The sequence below is a fragment of the Apium graveolens genome, chromosome 1 (assembly GCF_009905375.1).
Source record: "Apium graveolens cultivar Ventura chromosome 1, ASM990537v1, whole genome shotgun sequence".
NCBI lineage: Eukaryota > Viridiplantae > Streptophyta > Magnoliopsida > Apiales > Apiaceae > Apium > Apium graveolens.
In genome coordinates this window covers 190424436-190442268 of record NC_133647.1, presented here as the reverse complement: position 1 = coordinate 190442268, position 17833 = coordinate 190424436, and the positions used below count along the sequence as shown (strand labels likewise).

The window sequence follows — 17833 nt, the reverse complement described above, 5'->3', positions numbered from 1 at the left end:
ATAATTCCTCGGTCACATATTACGTTCCATTATGCTTTATAATCAAACTCTTCCAGCTTAAAAAATAAATTTAAATTCAAAACTTTCGGTTCGGTATAATTTGAATTGAATTGGAACAAACTATAATAAGTACCAACCGAATCATATTTTTCTCTCGATTTTAAACATATTTTCAAACAAAGAAAAAGAAAAAAAAATTATTGTATGTTTTATTACTCAAGAATTTCTTATTACATACCGTTATTGTTTTTATCTATATATATTTTTCATTCAAATTATAAATATTCATTTATTATAACGGGCCTAGATTATGCTCGTATAAAAAACGGGTCCAGATTAAAGTAAAAATATAAAAATTTATATTAAAAACCCTGTAACTTAATATTCTTGATACTCTAAAAAAAATGATCACGAAAAGTTATCACACTAAAATGGTTTATATATATATATATATATATATATATATATATATTCTCATTACCAAACGGGACATAGACTTTTTTAATCACCATACATAGATTATTATTTTGAACAATAATAGTTTAAATAGTTTAGGGGTCGTTTGGTTCAGAAGTCGGTATGAGTTTGGAATCAGCAATCAGGTTAAGCTGGTATGGGAATGAGGAATGATTCCTGATATTATGTGTTTGGTTCAATTCTGGGATCAATCCGTTTAATTTTAAATATAATAAATAGCTCAATTTTGATTCTAATATTATGTGTAAGAATATATTGTGCATTGAAATTAAGTTCTTACATAATTTATAAAAAAATTAATAAAAAATATATTATTAGTGTAATATAGTTTACCCAATTAAATATAAATTTTAATTTTTTGAATAAATTAAATCTTACTAATTGGCATTAATTAAATAAAAATTATTATGATTTTATTTAAAATTAATTAAATAATAGACCTATTAAAAAATTTGTGAACTGAAATTATATTTAATTGTAGAAATAAAGATTAATAATAAAAATAAATATGATACTTCAGACTCCTCCATCGTTGCCGAACCATGGTACGACATCACGGCCACAGGCCTCCGCAGGGTCCCATAGGTTTACCATTTATCGGTCACCTCCACATGTTAAGAAAATTTATGTATCACACTCTCTACAAGTTGTCACAAAAATATAGTCCCATAATAATGATCCGCCTAGGATCCGTCCCTTGTATTATAGTGTCGTTTCCGGATACTGCTGAAATCTTCTTCAAGACTCACGACAAGGTTTTTGATAGCCATCCTAAATCTCAGACTGTGGAGTATTTATCCTATGGCACCAAAGGCATGGTATTTTCTAAGTATGGTGTGTACCGGCGGAACGTGAGGAAGTTTTGCACAATGGAGCTTCTCAGCATTGCGAAAGTCGACTCTATGTCCGGATTAAGGAGAGAGGAGCTCGATTTGCTGGTGAGGTCCCTAAGAAGTGCAGCAGGGACTGGTGAGATTATGGATGTTAGCGAGAAGGTGACGCGTCTGATACACGACATGAATTATAGAATGTTGTTTGGAAAAAGCAAGGATGATAGGTTTGACTTGAGTGAGATAATACATGAGTTGGGAGAGCTTGCAGGAGCCTTTAACATTGCTGATTATGTTCCAATTTTAAGTGCACTTGATCTCTAGGTAGTGCTGCAAATAAATATAGTCGAGCCGAGTTTTGTCCGAGCCGAGCCGAGTTTAATAACTAAGCTGAAAGTGATGTTCAAGTTCGGCTCATTTATAAATGAGTCGAGCCCGAGTCGAACACGAGTTTGTTCACGAACAACCGAGTTAAGATGAACTTGAGCTGAGTCGAGTTTGTCCACTAATATTTTAAATATATATTTTAATCAAATAATCTTAAATATTAATTTATAATTTTACAAGTTGTATCGAGATCAACTACTAGTTTTATCTTAAAATTATATTCACACTCACAATTTACATTTATTTCTTAATCTAGCTATATCATTTTATTTTTCAAGACAATTTTTAAAATTAAGTGTTAAATTTAGAAAAATAAATAAAATCTTTAAAATAATTTGTTAGGAATATATGTGCATTAGTTTGATGATATGTTTAACAAAACACTTAAGTAGAAATCTAGTGTTTGTAACCTCAACGGATAAGACCACTTTGGCTATCCGTTGATGGTGTAGCTTTACTTAGAAATAAGTCTAGTGTTGTAGCACATTTCAGTCTCTGAATTTGAGATATAATTCTTAAATGTTGAGGGAAATTATAAGTCATGTTGACTACTAAAGGATATGCAGATAGGAAGGCCAATTGTAAATATTTCATGCCTTGTAATTTTGTATAAATGAAATGGTGTCAACGGATAACTTAAAGACCTTCAACGCATGAGAAACAAAGCTTCAACGGATGTCTCTAAAGCTTCAACGGATAACATCCTTCAACGGATGAGTGCATCAACGGATAGAGCTTCAACTGCTAACACATCAACGGATAAAGCCATCAACGGATGAAGGCTTCAACAGATGTTCTGTTAAATAGCAGTTGACAAGTGGTAGTTGTACCTACAAACAGAGGCACATGGGTTGACAGAGACAACTGAGATGTGGTAGCCTATTTCAGGAACATCAGAAAAAGCAGCCGTTCTACTCTAGCATAAAGAGGCAATAGTCAACAATGCACTGGAGTAAAATAGAGAAGAAACAAGTGGAGAACTTATTTTTATTATTGTATTTTTTATCTTTGTCTTCACTTGTAAACTTGGTGTTATATAAACCAAGTAGCAGCTAGTAATTAGAACAGAATCTTTCCAGAGCTGTTTAGAAAAATCTTGAGAAAAATTATCTAGTTTGTACTAGGATGCAGCTGTGATCAACTTCTTGAATCACAGATTTTCTGAAATACCATCTCTGGTGGAACAACAAATCCACCAGAAAAGTTTTTAAGGTCTGTTGTGTTCTGTACTTTTGTGCTTGAATATATATCTGTCTGTATTAGCTTAAAGCAATTCACACACTTGTTTATCTTAAACACACAGCCTTTGAAACTGCTCAAAACTTGAAAAAGTTTTGAGATTTACATTCAACCCCCCTTCTGTAAATCTCATTGTTAGTTCACTAGGAATAACAATTGGTATCAGAGCGGGCTCTTGACACACAAAGAGTTTAAAGTTCTTGGAAACTAACAAAGATGAGTAAGAAGGATATTGGAGTAAAAATCCCAGTTCTTGACAAAGACAGTTATCACCATTGGAAGGTGAAAATGCACCTTCATCTACTCTCCCAAGATGAAGGTTATGTAAACTGCATTGAGAATGGTCCTCACATTCCCCATAAAGTAGCCACAGTTGCTACAGCCACAATTGTTGTTGGTTAATCCATTCCAAAACCTAGAGCAGAATGGACAATGGAAGACACAGAAGAAGTCCACAGGGATAAGAAGGCTATGAACATTTTGTTTAATGGTCTTGACAAGGATATATTTGATAATGTGATAAATTGCACAACTGCCAAAGAGGTTTGGGACACAGTTCAGCTACTGTGTGAAGGTACAGAACAAGTAAAAGAAAACAAAATGCAGCTTCTCATTCAACAGTATGAGTATTTTCATTTTGAAGAAAATGAATCTTTAAATGACACATTCAATAGATTCCAAAAGCTGTTGAATGGACTGAAGCTATATGGTAGAGTGTACCAGGTGAAGGATTCAAATCTTAAATTTTTAAGATCCTTGCCAAAGGAATGGAAACCCATGACTGTCTCCTTGAGAAACTCTCAAGATTATAAGGACTTCACTCTTGAAAGATTATATGGAATCTTGAAGACTTATGAACTAGAGCTGGAACAGGATGAGGTATTGGAGAAGGGAAGAAAGAAAGGAGGTTCAGTTGCCTTGGTAGCTGAAAATGAGAAAGAATGCAGACAAGAAACTGTGAGATCAACATTAAACTCCAAAGATGGCACAAGCAAATCAGAATCAAGCAAGGGTAAGGAGCAAGTTGCTGAGAATGAAGACAACTCCAGCCAAGATGACTCTGATGGTATTGATGAGCATCTTGCATTTCTGTCCAGAAGATTTGTAAAGATGAAATTTAAGAAAAACACTAGAGCCACTAAACCTCATAAGAACATGGTGGACAAATCCAAGTTCAAGTGTTTCAATTGTGGTATAAGTGGACACTTTGCAAGTGAGTGCAGAAAGCCAACTTCTGAAAAGAAGAAATTTGACCAAGTAGATTACAAAAAGAAATATTTTGATCTGCTCAAGCAAAAGGAGAAGGCTTTCATTACTCAAGAAAAAGACTGGGCAGCTGATGGAGAAGAAGAGGATGAAGATGTGGAATATGTCAACTTGGCTCTCATGGCTGATTCTGAGGAAAATGAAGTTAGTTCATCAAGCAACCAGGTAATCACTACTGATTTAACACAGCTTACTAAAGAAGAGTGCAATGATGCTTTTAATGACATGTCTACTGAATTGTATCACTTGTGTGTGTCTCTTAAATCTCTTGTTAAAGAAAATAGTAGGATTAAAGAGAACAATCTGTTTTTAAGTAATAGAAATGCTGTGTTAGAAGATAAGTTGATTGACCTAGAGAAAACTAAGCTACATTGTATATCTGTTGAAAATGAACTAGCTGAATCTGTTAAGAAAGTAGAAATACTTTCTAATCAATTAGAGAGAGAGCAAGAGGTGATTAAAGCCTGGAAGACATCTAGGGATGTTAGTGCTCAAATTGTCAAGGTCCAAGGAATTGAATCATTTTGTGAGACTGCCTGGGATAAAAACAAAAAGAAAATGGAATTAATTGATGGGCTGTCAACGGATGTGGAATCAACGGATGATGAAAATTATCCGTTGAAGGAGGAAAAAGGAGCATCCGTTGAAGGTTCCTCAATTAAAACAGGCAGATGTTTCTAAAAGTGAAAATCTAAAGAAACTCAACAAAAAGTTTGGTTCAACTTCCAAGAACTTTGTCAAAGAAGAAGCAAGCACATCCAAAGATTTCAGTAAGGTGAATATAGGACACATGACCTTAGAACAGTTAAAGAATAGGCTCAAAGTGGTTGAGGATAAAAAGGAAACTAAAAGGAAATCTAATAGAAATGGGAAGGTAGGGGTTAACAAACATAACAATTACACACCTGATAAGTATGCTCCTAGAAAAAGCTGTGTGCATTGTAATAGTGTTAATCATCTATCTGCTAATTGCAAATCTATTAAGAAAACTCCTATACCTGTACCCTCTTCCATGCCTAATATGTCTGCATCACCTCTGCATGCTATGCCTGTTATGTCTCAACAGAATCCTTATGCACATTTTGCAAACATGCCATATTTTAACAATCCTTATCATGCTGCATTTAGTATGCCTCAAATGCCATACAATATGCCTATGTGGAATAACATGTTTGCACAATCCATGCCTTATCAAATTCCAAATGTGCTAAATGATTCTGTGACTAACCCTACACCTCAACCAACTACATCTAAGATCAAGGTTGACTCAAAGTTACCTAAGTCTAAAGATGCAGGAGGAATGAAGTCTAGGAGAAAGGCTAACTTGAATGGACCCAAGGAAACTTGGGTACCAAAATCAACTTGATTGATTTTATGGTGTGCAGGGAAACAGAAGAAATCTATGGTACTTGGACAGTGGCTGTTCAAGACACATGACAGGAGATTTCTCCCTGCTCACAGAGTTTAAGGAGAGAGCTGGCCCCAGCATAACCTTTGGAGATGACAGCAAAGGGTTTACTATGGGATATGGCTTGATTTCTACAAGGAATGTCATCATTGATGAAGTTGCATTAGTTGATGGTCTCAAGCACAACTTACTGAGCATCAGTCAACTATGTGATAGAGGGAATACAATTTCCTTCAATTCTGAAGCCTGTGTTGTCACCAGTAAGAAAGACAACAAAGTGGTTCTAACTGGAGTTAGAAAAGGAAATATGTACTTAGCTGACTTCAACTCTACTGATGCAGAATCTATTACTTGTCTCTTCAGCAAAGCAAGTCCAGTTGAAAGTTGGCTATGGCACAAGAAGCTATCCCATTTGAATTTCAAGACAATGAATGATCTAGTCAAAAAGGACTTAGTTAGAGGAATTCCTCTTGTTGAATTCTCAAGGGATGGTTTGTGTGATGCTTGTCAGAAAGGCAAACAAAGGAAAGCATCATTCAAAAAGAAGCTTGAAACAACAATTGATGAACCATTACAGCTGCTACATATGGATTTGTTTGGACCAGTCAATGTATTGTCAATTGCAAGAAAAAGATATTGCTTAGTGATTGTAGATGATTTCTCAAAGTTTTCATGGGTCTATTTTCTTGGATCAAAGGATGAAGCAAGTGAAATCATTATCAATCACATCAGGCAAGTCAATAATCATCCTGACTTGAAGGTTAGGAATATCAGGAGTGACAATGGAACTGAGTTCAAGAATTTGACAATGAGGCTGTTCTGTGAAGAAAATGGAATCATGCATGAGTTCTCAGCTCCAAGAACACCTCAGCAAAATGGGGTAGTTGAAAGAAAGAACAGATCTTTAATTGAGGCTGCTAGAACAATGCTTGAAGAATCAAAGTTACCAACATATTTCTGGGCTGAAGCTGTTAATTGTGCCTGCTACACTCAGAATATTTCTTTGATCAATCAAGCTAAAGGCATGACTCCTTATCAGTTGTTCAAGAGAAGAAAACCAACTCTAAACTTTCTTCATGTCTTTGGATGTAAATGCTTTATACTGAAAAATCAATCTGACCATAAAGGGAAGTTTGATGCAAAGGCTGATGAAGGGATATTTATTGGTTACTCAGCTGGAAAATCTTATAGGGTCTACAATCTAAGAACCAACATTGTTATGGAATCTGTGCATGTTGTGTTTGATGATAAAAAGATTGATGGACTAACAGATGAGGGACACCATGAGAGACTCAAATTTGACAACATTGAGATATATTGTGATGATAGTGAAGAGGAGACTGATGGAGATGACACTTCAAAAGGGATTCAAAACATGCCCTTGGATAATGCACAAAATTCTGCATCCGTTGATAGAGGCAATGCAGTATCCGTTGAAAGACATTGTGCATCATCCGTTGAAGTACAAAATGAAGCATCCGTTGATCATAGCTCATCAACGGATAATCGATTTACATCATCAGTTGATAGAACTCCAAGTTCCCTGCAAAGGACCAACAACTCAGGGGGAGTTTCAACTAATCAACATTCTGTCTCACATCATGACAATACTGAGGTCACCTCATCTAGAGTATATCTTCCACCTCAAAGGAAATGGACCAAGAATCATCCCTTTGAACTGATCATTGGTGATGCATCATCTAAAGTGCAAACAAGAAAAGCTACTCAAGATGAATGTCTGTATAGTAGTTTTCTATCTCAGGAGGAACCTAAGAAAGTGGAAGAAGCTTTATTGGATCCAGATTGGATATTAGCTATGCAGGAAGAGCTGAACCAATTTGAGAGAAACAAAGTTTGGAAGCTGGTACCCAAACCAAAGAACAAGAGTCCTATTGACACAAAATGGGTATACAGAAACAAGATGGATGAAAATGGCATTGTCATAAGGAATAAAGCCAGATTGGTTGCTAAAGGCTATTCTCAACAAGAGGGAATAGATTTTGATGAGACATATGCTCCTGTTGCAAGACTTGAAGCCATCAGAATTTTTCTAGCCTATGCAGCCCATGCCAATTTCAAAGTCTATCAAATGGATGTCAAGAGTGCATTTCTAAATGGGAAATTGGAGGAAGAAGTTTATGTAAGTCAACCTCCAGGGCTTGAAGATTCAAATTTTCCAGAATATGTGTATTATCTGTTGAAAGCACTCTATGGACTGAAGCAAGCACCTAGAGCCTGGTATGAAACCTTATCAAAATTCCTTTTGGAGAATCACTTCACTAGAGGTACTGTTGATAAAACTCTCTTCTTTAGGAATGTTAATGGCTCTAGTATACTTGTTCAAATTTATGTAGATGACATAATATTTGGATCTACAGATGATAAGCTTTGTAAAAAGTTTGCTAAGCTAATGCAAAGTAATTATGAAATGAGCCTGATGGGAGAACTAACCTATTTTCTTGGTTTACAAGTTAAACAAGTTAGTGATGGAATTTTCATTAGTCAAACTAAATATATTTATGATCTATTAAAGAAGTTTGACTTAATAGAATGTTCATCTGCAAAAACTCCCATGGCCACTGCCACCAAACTTGAATTAAATAAGACTGAAAGGTCTGTGGACATTACAAGTTATAGAGGCATGGTTGGTTCACTTTTATATTTAACTGCCAGTAGACCAGATATAATATTTTCTACATGTCTCTGTGCTAGATTTCAAGCTGACCCTAAAGAATCTCACTTAGTAGCTATTAAAAGAATTTTCAGATATCTCAAGGGGACTCCAAATCTAGGAATTTGGTACCCTAGAGAGTCTGGTTTTGATCTAATTGGCTACTCAGATGCGGACTATGCAGGTTGCAAAATAGACAGGAAAAGTACAACAGGCTCCTGCCAATTCCTGGGAAACAAGCTTGTATCATGGTTTAGCAAAAAGCAAAATTCAGTCTCTACTTCTACAGCTGAGGCTGAATACATTGCTGCTGGAAGTTGCTGCTCTCAAGTGTTATGGATGAGGAATCAACTCCTTGATTATGGACTACATGTTGATAGAATTCCTATTTTTTGTGACAACACAAGTGCCATAGCCATAACAGAGAATCCTGTGCAGCACTTAAGGACCAAGCACATTGATATCAAGTACCACTTCATTAGGGAACATGTGATGAAAGGTACAGTGGAACTTCATTTTGTTCCAAGTGAACAACAAATTGCAGACATATTTACCAAGCCACTTGATGAATCAACATTCACAAGATTGGTAAGTGAGCTAGGTATGCTTAATTACTCTTAAAATTCATGTCCTTATTGCAATTTGAATTGAAGCCTGAAATGTATTAGCTGCAAGAACAAATTTGATTTTTAACATAGATTATTTCATCAGCGGATATTCCCTATCCGTTGAAAGTTAAAATTGTTCTGTCAACGGATGTTCATTATCCGTTGAAAGTCATATACATTTCTGGAATTTTTATCCGTCAACGGATAAAACTGAAGTGCTCTTCAACGGATGACAGTTTATCTTATCCGTTGAAATATCACATCATTCGATTCAAGTGTTTCACAGCCGTCGATTCTATTGTCTTAACCGTTGATACTCATACATACAGCTGTATGTATTTGTTTTAAAGGTAGTTTTCAGAATACTTACAGTTTATTCTTAAACGGCTGAAATTCACTTACACATATTTATTGTTTAATCTCTTATTTATGCTTTTTTAATTTGAGAAAGTATATAAGCCCTTCTGATTTTTCATTTTTACTTTACGCTTTCTTGAAATTTCAAAGCTTTTACCATTTTCTCTCTGCAAAACCTTCAAGTTATTCTCTGCAATTTCTACTCACAACAATGGCACCAGTAGTAAAGATTATGTCTCAATCTGGGTTCATCTATGAGAAGAACAATTTCATAGCTTTGGTAGAAAAGAATGAAGCCCACTCAGATTATCACAAAATGATGGACTTCATCAAAAACTGTAAACTTAGCTATGCAATGCTGGAAGCCCCAACGATTTACTGTGAAGTAGTTGAGGAGATTTGGACAACTGTTGAGTTCAACTCCATAGATATGACTATCTCCTTCACTCTCAAAGGTAAAAATCACTGTGTTAACTGTGATGACTTACTAGCATGTTTTAAATTACCTGAGAACAATGCCATGACACTACACACTGATAATGATGTATCCAGCATGTTAGATTCCATAGGTTATTCTCTTAACTCTGCTAGTTTAGGGAGTATTAAAAGAAAAGGCCTTAGGAAAGAATGGAGTTTTCTTGGGGATACCTTTATCAAGGTTTTCTCTGGGAAAATTAGCAATTTTGATGCCATAACCTCATCTCTTGTTAATATGCTCTATATGCTTGTTTCTGATAGGTATTTTGATTTTAGCAACTATGTTATGCTAGAATTGGGTACTAGATTAGGTAACAAAGCTAATAGACCTAATAACATCTATTATGCTAGATTCTTTATGTTATTGGCTAACCATGTTGCTGAAGGTTTGGTCATTACGAATGAGAATAATAAACTCAAGTGCTGGGCACAAGAGAAAAGAGTTCTTGCAGATTTATTGAGAATGGATCTCAACAGCAGTGTGCCATTGGTATATTTACCAATCATGAATGCACCTCAGGTAGGTGAGGTAATTGCTTCTACAACTCCTACTTCTTCCAACCCCTCTATTTCTTTATCTTCTAGTGTGGCCATGGAATCTGTGACAATGCCCCAACAGATTCCTACCAAGGTCACCAAAACTAAACTTTCAAAATCAAAGACAAAGAAAACCACCTCTGTTGTTTCTCAAAAGACAACAGTTGTAACACCTACCATTAACCCTGAGGGGAGTGAACAGGGTGTGAGTGGTGAGGGGAGGGGTGAACATCAAAGAAACCCCCAGGATAAGGAAGGAGAGAAAAGTGCTTCCCAAGCTAGCCAAGCCACAGTTTCTCAAAAAGCTGTGGTGGTTGAAAAGGTTACTAGCATATCCCTAGCTACATCCTCCCAAAAGGATGTAACTATTGAAAATAGTTCCCAACCAGGAACACACAAACGAGGGAGGGACACTAAAGCCAAACACTCACCAACAAAAGCCTTTATTAGAAGAAAGAGAGCTAGAACCCAATCTTCTACACAGGGTGCACACACTGCACAGATACATCCATCTGTATCTATGCCTTCTCAAACTCAGTTTGATGTGGCTCCAACAAATGTGGAGTCACAGCCCCATTCTCTCACAATTAACACACATCAATCACCACACACTTCCTCACCATCTCTAGATGTGGATATGTTATTCCCATCAATTCCTGATTCTCCCTCTTTACAACTCAGGGAGGAGCCCCACTCAAATACAGGTGATCATCATCTTTTAGATGATTTGTTGGATCACCCGCAAATTCTTTCAGATGTAATTGAAGGATCTGTGTCACCAAAACTCATATCAATCTACACAGATTCAACAGTTATATCACTTTCAATTTCTACTTCTTTTCCTTCTTCAACGGATATCACTCATCCGTTGACAAGTGGTTGTTCTTCAACGGATAAGCTTAACAGCAGTTATCCGTTGATACCATCAGTTTCACCTTCAACGGCTATTCCTCATCCGTTGATAGTCTCTACACACACAACTGAAACAATTCCAAGTGTAGAAGACTTGATTACTGTACAATCACTTCTAGGACTGAGGGAAGGGAGTGACAATTTGAGTGAGAGGCTGGGTTGCTCCCAGGCAAAAGGAGAGATTGAGAGCTCAAATATGCATGCTATTTCTTCCAGCATGGCAAAAGTAAGTGAGAGGAGTACCACCTTAGTAGGTGAAGGTGAGGGAGTGAGTTGTGTGAGCCAGGGGGAGCCCCTGATGCAAGAACATAGAGAAAATGAGAGAAAGGCAGGTACAGCAGATATAAGGATGGATCCAGCCATTGCTAGTGAGTCAATGATTGTGAATGATGCTGAAAAGGAAAGACAATTTCAGCAACATTACAAAGCTGTAATTGATAACATTTCCTTGGATGCTGACACTTTTACTCATCATGTTTCAGCCTATCAAGTATTGGCTGCACAGGGCAATGTGGAGGTAGAAAAGACACTACATCTAGTACATACAACAGCATCTCTTCAAAGGGACAAAACTGCTATTAACAAGATGCCTTCAACAGCTGGTGAGTCATTTGAAGAATTTGGAGTAAATTCTGATGATGATGACTTTATTTCTTCTGATGGAAGCATGAACTTAGGGGGAGATGAAGGCCCTAGTTCTATTCCAAATCTACCTGAATGGGCCTTCACAAAGGAGTCTACAACAGGGCAATTCAATGTCTCCTTAGTCAAACAAATCAGTACTATCAAACAGGCCATTCAGAAAACTTCTCATGCTGGTACAAAGGCTATCCTTACAGCTCACTTGGACTCACTGCATCTCATGAAGTTACAGCAAGTAAGACAGAATCTGAGTGTGGATGAACTCAGAAAGGATATTGCTGACTTGAAATCCTACAATTCTGAAAAATTGGATTCAGTCATGCCCTTTGGTACAATACAGGACATTTTGTTGAGGTTGAAAAAGGAATCACATACTGAAAAGAGGCTGGCCAAATTGGAAGACAGAGTTCAAGTTATTGAAGATTCTGTGGCCACCATTCTTCACAACCAACAATCTCAAACAAATCTACTTATGCAGCTGGCCAAAGCACAGGGCTTGACCCCTCTCCTTGATGATAACAAAAAGGGGGAGAGTAAAAGGGAAGGGGAAGGAGAGCCATCTACAAAAATCCAAATATCTAAAGTGCTAGTTCCTGCCATCACTACTTCTCCAATTATTCAAATCAAAGGAAAGTCTGATGGAATTGATTTAATCCAGCTAGCAGCAGCTAAAATTCAAGTGAAAGAGCAAAGGAGGAGAATTGATGAAAGGATGCAACAGCTGTTTGGCTCAACACAAGATAAATCAATATCTGTGAAACATAGCACAAAGGTTGAACCAATCAATATGGAGCACAAGCCAGAAAGGAGAAATAAGGTTGGAGAGACTTCTTTCAAGAATCTAAAACCTATGGTTCTCAAGCCCAACACCAGATCCAGCAAGGACTCCACAAAGAACCCTCTAGACTTTGCTCAGATGAAAGAAGTGGACTTTCCTCTTCCAAAGCCTGATGAAGACAAAGTTTTGGGTACTAGCATCATAAAATACAAGGAGACCATGGATGAGGCAATAAGGAGAAACATGGTTATTATCTTTAGAGAGGGAAAGAGCATATGTGTGATGCAAGGACATCCCAAATTCTCAATAGCCAAGAGGGAAGAAACCAAAAGGTTAAAGAAAGAAGCTGAAAAACTCAAGGCTGACAAAAGAGCACAAGCAAAGCTTGAACAAAAGCTAAAGTCAAGTCTAGTTGAAAATGAGAAAGGAATTGAAGTCAGGGGTGAAGACAAGATTGCAAACTTAGATGAGGTTTTTGGGAGTATATTTGGTGAAAGCATGGAGGAAAAAGAGAAATGGCAGAAGGGAAACAGAAGAAAGGCCAAGGCACATAGAAGGAGTGAAGGCAACACTGAAGAAACTAAATCTCTATCTTCCATACCTGAACCCTTTGTTGTTGATCCCACTATAAACATCCATGGTGAACCAATCATCCCAAAAGAGGAACCTATTTATTGGGACACCATCAATTTGCCTACCTTTTTAACCACTCTTCCACTACCAAAGAAACAGATAAGAAAATCCAAATCTACACCTCCCCTAAACTCTAAGAAATTCACTCAAAAACATAAACCTAACCCTAAGCCACCCATTTCTAAAGATGATTATGTTCACATCTGTGACATAAAAGAAATTTCAGACATTGAACTCTATCTGGATGAGCTGGAGGATGTAAGGGGAATTGCTGCTTACAGACAGCTACCAGAGAGATTGGTGTTCAGATACAAAGGAGCTGGGGAAAGAACATGGCCTCTCTACAGGATTCTGAATGAAGGCTACTCTACCTTGATCAGAGTCTTTTCAGCCATACAAAAGGATTCTGGCTTTACCAGGACTGCCAAGACTGAAATTCTCAACAAGATTGCCAACATAAGGAAAACTTGGAGGGAGCCCAATGCTTTGCCCAGAACCTTACTCATTCAAGAAAGGGGAACTACAATTCACAAATCACCTCATTGGTTGATGGAATTCAGAGATGATAAAGGAGTCAGAAGATTTTTCAGACTTGAAGACCAACTCAAGATTGCCAGCAATGAAACTCTCAAAAAAATGCAATCTAAGTTGGATATCAGTGATGAAGATGAAGCTGAATTCTTCAAACAACTCCAACTCCAAATTGAGGAAAATGACAAAGGGCTAGGAAAGAAAACCAGGGATCAAAGAAGAAAAAGATGATTTGCTCAGGCTAGTGGAGCACCCTTGGAAACACTGTAAATCTTCAATTACCTTCTAGTACATACACTTTTGCAGCACTTTTAAATTTCTACTTAGTTTCAGTTAATATATTTGTTAAGTGTTTTGTTATCATCAAGTTAACCTTGAATTTATGTCTACAATTCTTATAGACATAAATAGGGGGAGATTATTAGGAATATATGTGCATTAGTTTGATGATATGTTTAACAAAACACTTAAGTAGAAATCTAGTGTTTGTAGCCTCAACGGATAAGACCACTTTGGCTATCCGTTGATGGTGTAGCTTTACTTAGAAATAAGTCTAGTGTTGTAGCACATTTCAGTCTCTGAATTTGAGATATAATTCTTAAATGTTGAGGGAAATTATAAGTCATGTTGACTACTAAAGGATATGCAGATAGGAAGGCCAATTATAAATATTTCATGCCTTGTAATTTTGTATAAATGAAATGGTGTCAACGGATAACTTAAAGACCTTCAACGGATGAGAAACAAAGCTTCAACGGATGTCTCTAAAGCTTCAACGGATAACATCCTTCAACGGATGAGTGCATCAACGGATAGAGCTTCAACTGCTAACACATCAACGGATAAAGCCATCAACGGATGAAGGCTTCAACGGATGTTCTGTTAAATAGCAGTTGACAAGTGGTAGTTGTACCTACAAACAGAGGCACATGGGTTGACAGAGACAACTAAGATGTGGTAGCCTATTTCAGGAACATCAGAAAAAGCAGTCGTTCTACTCTAGCATAAAGAGGCAATAGTCAACAATGCACTGGAGTAAAATGGAGAAGAAACAAGTGGAGAACTTATTTTTATTATTGTATTTTTTATCTTTGTCTTCACTTGTAAACTTGGTGTTATATAAACCAAGTAGCAGCTAGTAATTAGAACAGAATTTTTCCAGAGCTGTTTAGAAAAATCTTGAGAAAAATTATCTAGTTTGTACTAGGATGCAGCTGTGATCAACTTCTTGAATCACAGATTTTCTGAAATAGCATCTCTGGTGGAACAACAAATCCACCAGAAAAGTTTTTAAGGTCTGTTGTGTTCTGTACTTTTGTGCTTGAATATATATCTGTCTGTATTAGCTTAAAGCAATTCACACACTTGTTTATCTTAAACACACAGCCTTTGAAACTGCTCAAAACTTGAAAAAGTTTTGAGATTTACATTCAACCCCCCTTCTGTAAATCTCATTGTTAGTTCACTAGGAATAACATAATTAAATTATTAATAAAATATAAAAAATGTATCAGTAAAAACATTTAAGTGATTAGTAATAATTTATTATTTATAATATATATAAACTTTATTCGAGTCGAGTTATCGAGTTCGAGTCGAGTTATCGAGGTCGAGTCGAGTCCGAACAGATAAAAAGTTCGGATCGACTCGTTTATTTATCCGAGCTCATTTTCATGTTCAAGACTGGCTCATTTAAAAAAACAAACCAATCCAGTTTCATTTAAACGAGTCGTTCCCGAGTTTTGTTCACGAACAACTGTGTTCATTTGCACCACTAACTATTTTCTCATGAACATAATGAAACTCCCCATGTATCTCCACCTTCAAAGAGATACAAGAAACAGAGAGCACAAAGGTACAGGGCTGAGTCAGTTTTAGAGGATGAGGAAGCAGCAGCTAAGGAAGGAGATCAGGAATCTCTGATCTCAAAGGAGCCAGAAATTGCTGAAGTTACTGCATCTACACCTCCATTGTCACCAACTCCGAAAACTGCTCAAGATACAGTATCTACACCACCTGTGTCTCCTGTCAATGAACCAGTATCTACTGCAGACCCGGGCACAAGTTCTGAGATTGATATTCACAACTTAATTGTGCCTGAGGTTCTCTACTTAGAAGATCCACCAGCTCAAATCAATCCATCAACAACACCAATTCCTGATGCTAATTAAACTCCAGAATTGTCTACAACACCTTCTCTGCATCTAGACATTGAAGATCAGACTATAGGTGAGCATCAGAATATGGCTGTTGATCAGAACTTGGAAGCAGATCAGCACTTAGAGGATGATGTTGAAGCCTCCATAGCCTCTCATACTGTTCTTTTATCAGAGGATGTTGACTCTGTAAGTTCTGATGCTATAAATGCTGATGATACTGGTGATACTGCTACAAATGCAGATGCTGATGCAGCTGGTCCATCAGGACATGCACCTCAACAAACTGTTCATAAAGCTGAGATAGTCAAGAAGTTTGTTACAGGGGAAGCACCAGTACCTTGGAGTGAAACTCCTAGAGGACAGGAGTGGACTAAGGAGTGGAACACAGTCACCTTTGTTCCATCTGAAAGAATTCTTGCTGAGCACTTGGCAAAAGCTGATGAGATGCTAATTGATGATGATTTCAAGACACAGCTACGAGTTACTGCATTGAGTACTAGACATCTTCAAGGTCAACACTCAACAACTCATGTCGCGGTGCATAGAATTCAAGAAGGTTTACTCAAGCAAGAAATAACCATGAAACTTGAAAAGAAAAACTTTTTCAAACCTACCTTTAACAGAGTAGCCTCCATTGAGGAAACTCAAGAGAAGCAACTGTCTTAGATTGATGAAATTTTGCAAAATCAAGCTTCTCAACAGTCTCAACTCAATGAGATCCAATCCTCAGTAAAATTGCTTCTCTCTCTTCTTTAACCTGCTGATGCCAAAAAGGGGGAGCAAGTAATTAAGTCCAAATGCAAATCTGATAAGACACTGAAGAAAAAGAACAAGATGATGGTAAAGACCCGGGAATCTCTGGAATGGGTGGAGGTCATGGTCAAGGTAAAGATCATTCATCAATTAGAGCTGGAGCTACAAGTCATAGGACAAGTTCTAATACTGGGAGAAGAATAACTTCTGATACTGGTAAAAGGATAAGTTCTGATGAACTTTTGGATCTTGATGAAGAAATTTCAAGATGATTATTTCTAAAAGAAAATCCAGGAATGGACTTTGAGAGTCTAATGGAAGAAGAAGCTAGACTTAAGTCAGAAAAAGTCAAATCCAAATCTGAAGCTTCTGTTGGTAAAAAGAAACTTCCTACGGCTAAAGGCATTGTGATAAAAGAAAGGACAAATCATGTGGCAATCAAGGCCAGATCTCAATTGCAGATAGATCCAAGGGCAAAGAAAAAGTTGGTGAACCTGTAGAGGTTTATGTGCCTCCTGTGGATGAAGAAATTTCTGTTGAAGATGCTAATCTTACTCTGACTTCAAGGAAGATTTCTAAGACAACCTCTGACATGGCTCAAGTTGTTCAGAGTCAAGATTTAGTTAGTTATGATATAACCATGAAGTAAGCAACCTCTGACATAGCTCAAGTTGACTTGATATCAGAAGATAAGTCAAAGGAAACCTTTGACATTGCTCATGTTAAATCCTCAAGGCTACCCCTACCAGGATTCACTAAAGCCAAACAGACTTAACCTTTGAACACTGCAACAAGTGGTTTTAAAGCAAGAGTGGTTACTGGAAAGGAAGCTAGAGATAAATCTGGATTGGGTAGTACTGATAAAAGAAGAGCACAGAACACAACCAATGATCCAACTTCCTTAAGTGAACCAGGTGTTGGAGCAACTCCTGAAAGATTGAATCAACTAGAATCTGTACAGATGGTCTACCATACCTTCTTGAAAGAACACATCTTGTTATATTTCATGACAGATGGAAGGGTTTACCATATAAGGGAAAATGATATTCCACTGAAGTATTTTGAGGAACTGGAACATGTTTTATTCTTACTTCAAGTGAATGACAGAATAACAGAAAGTGCTGCAAACTATTTGAAGACTCAAATTCAGAGACAGAAAAGGCTCTAT

General features: G+C 36.9%; 1 protein-coding gene across 1 annotated transcript; it reads left to right on the top strand.

The window, feature by feature from the left end:
• Window positions 1–1019: 1019 nt before the first annotated feature.
• On the top strand, window positions 1020–1631 carry LOC141713847 (cytochrome P450 CYP736A12-like). The gene has a single exon (XM_074517416.1). It carries the CDS (start codon window positions 1020–1022, stop codon window positions 1629–1631), a length of 612 nt encoding a protein of 203 aa, XP_074373517.1.
• The last annotated feature ends 16202 nt before the right edge of the window (window positions 1632–17833 follow it).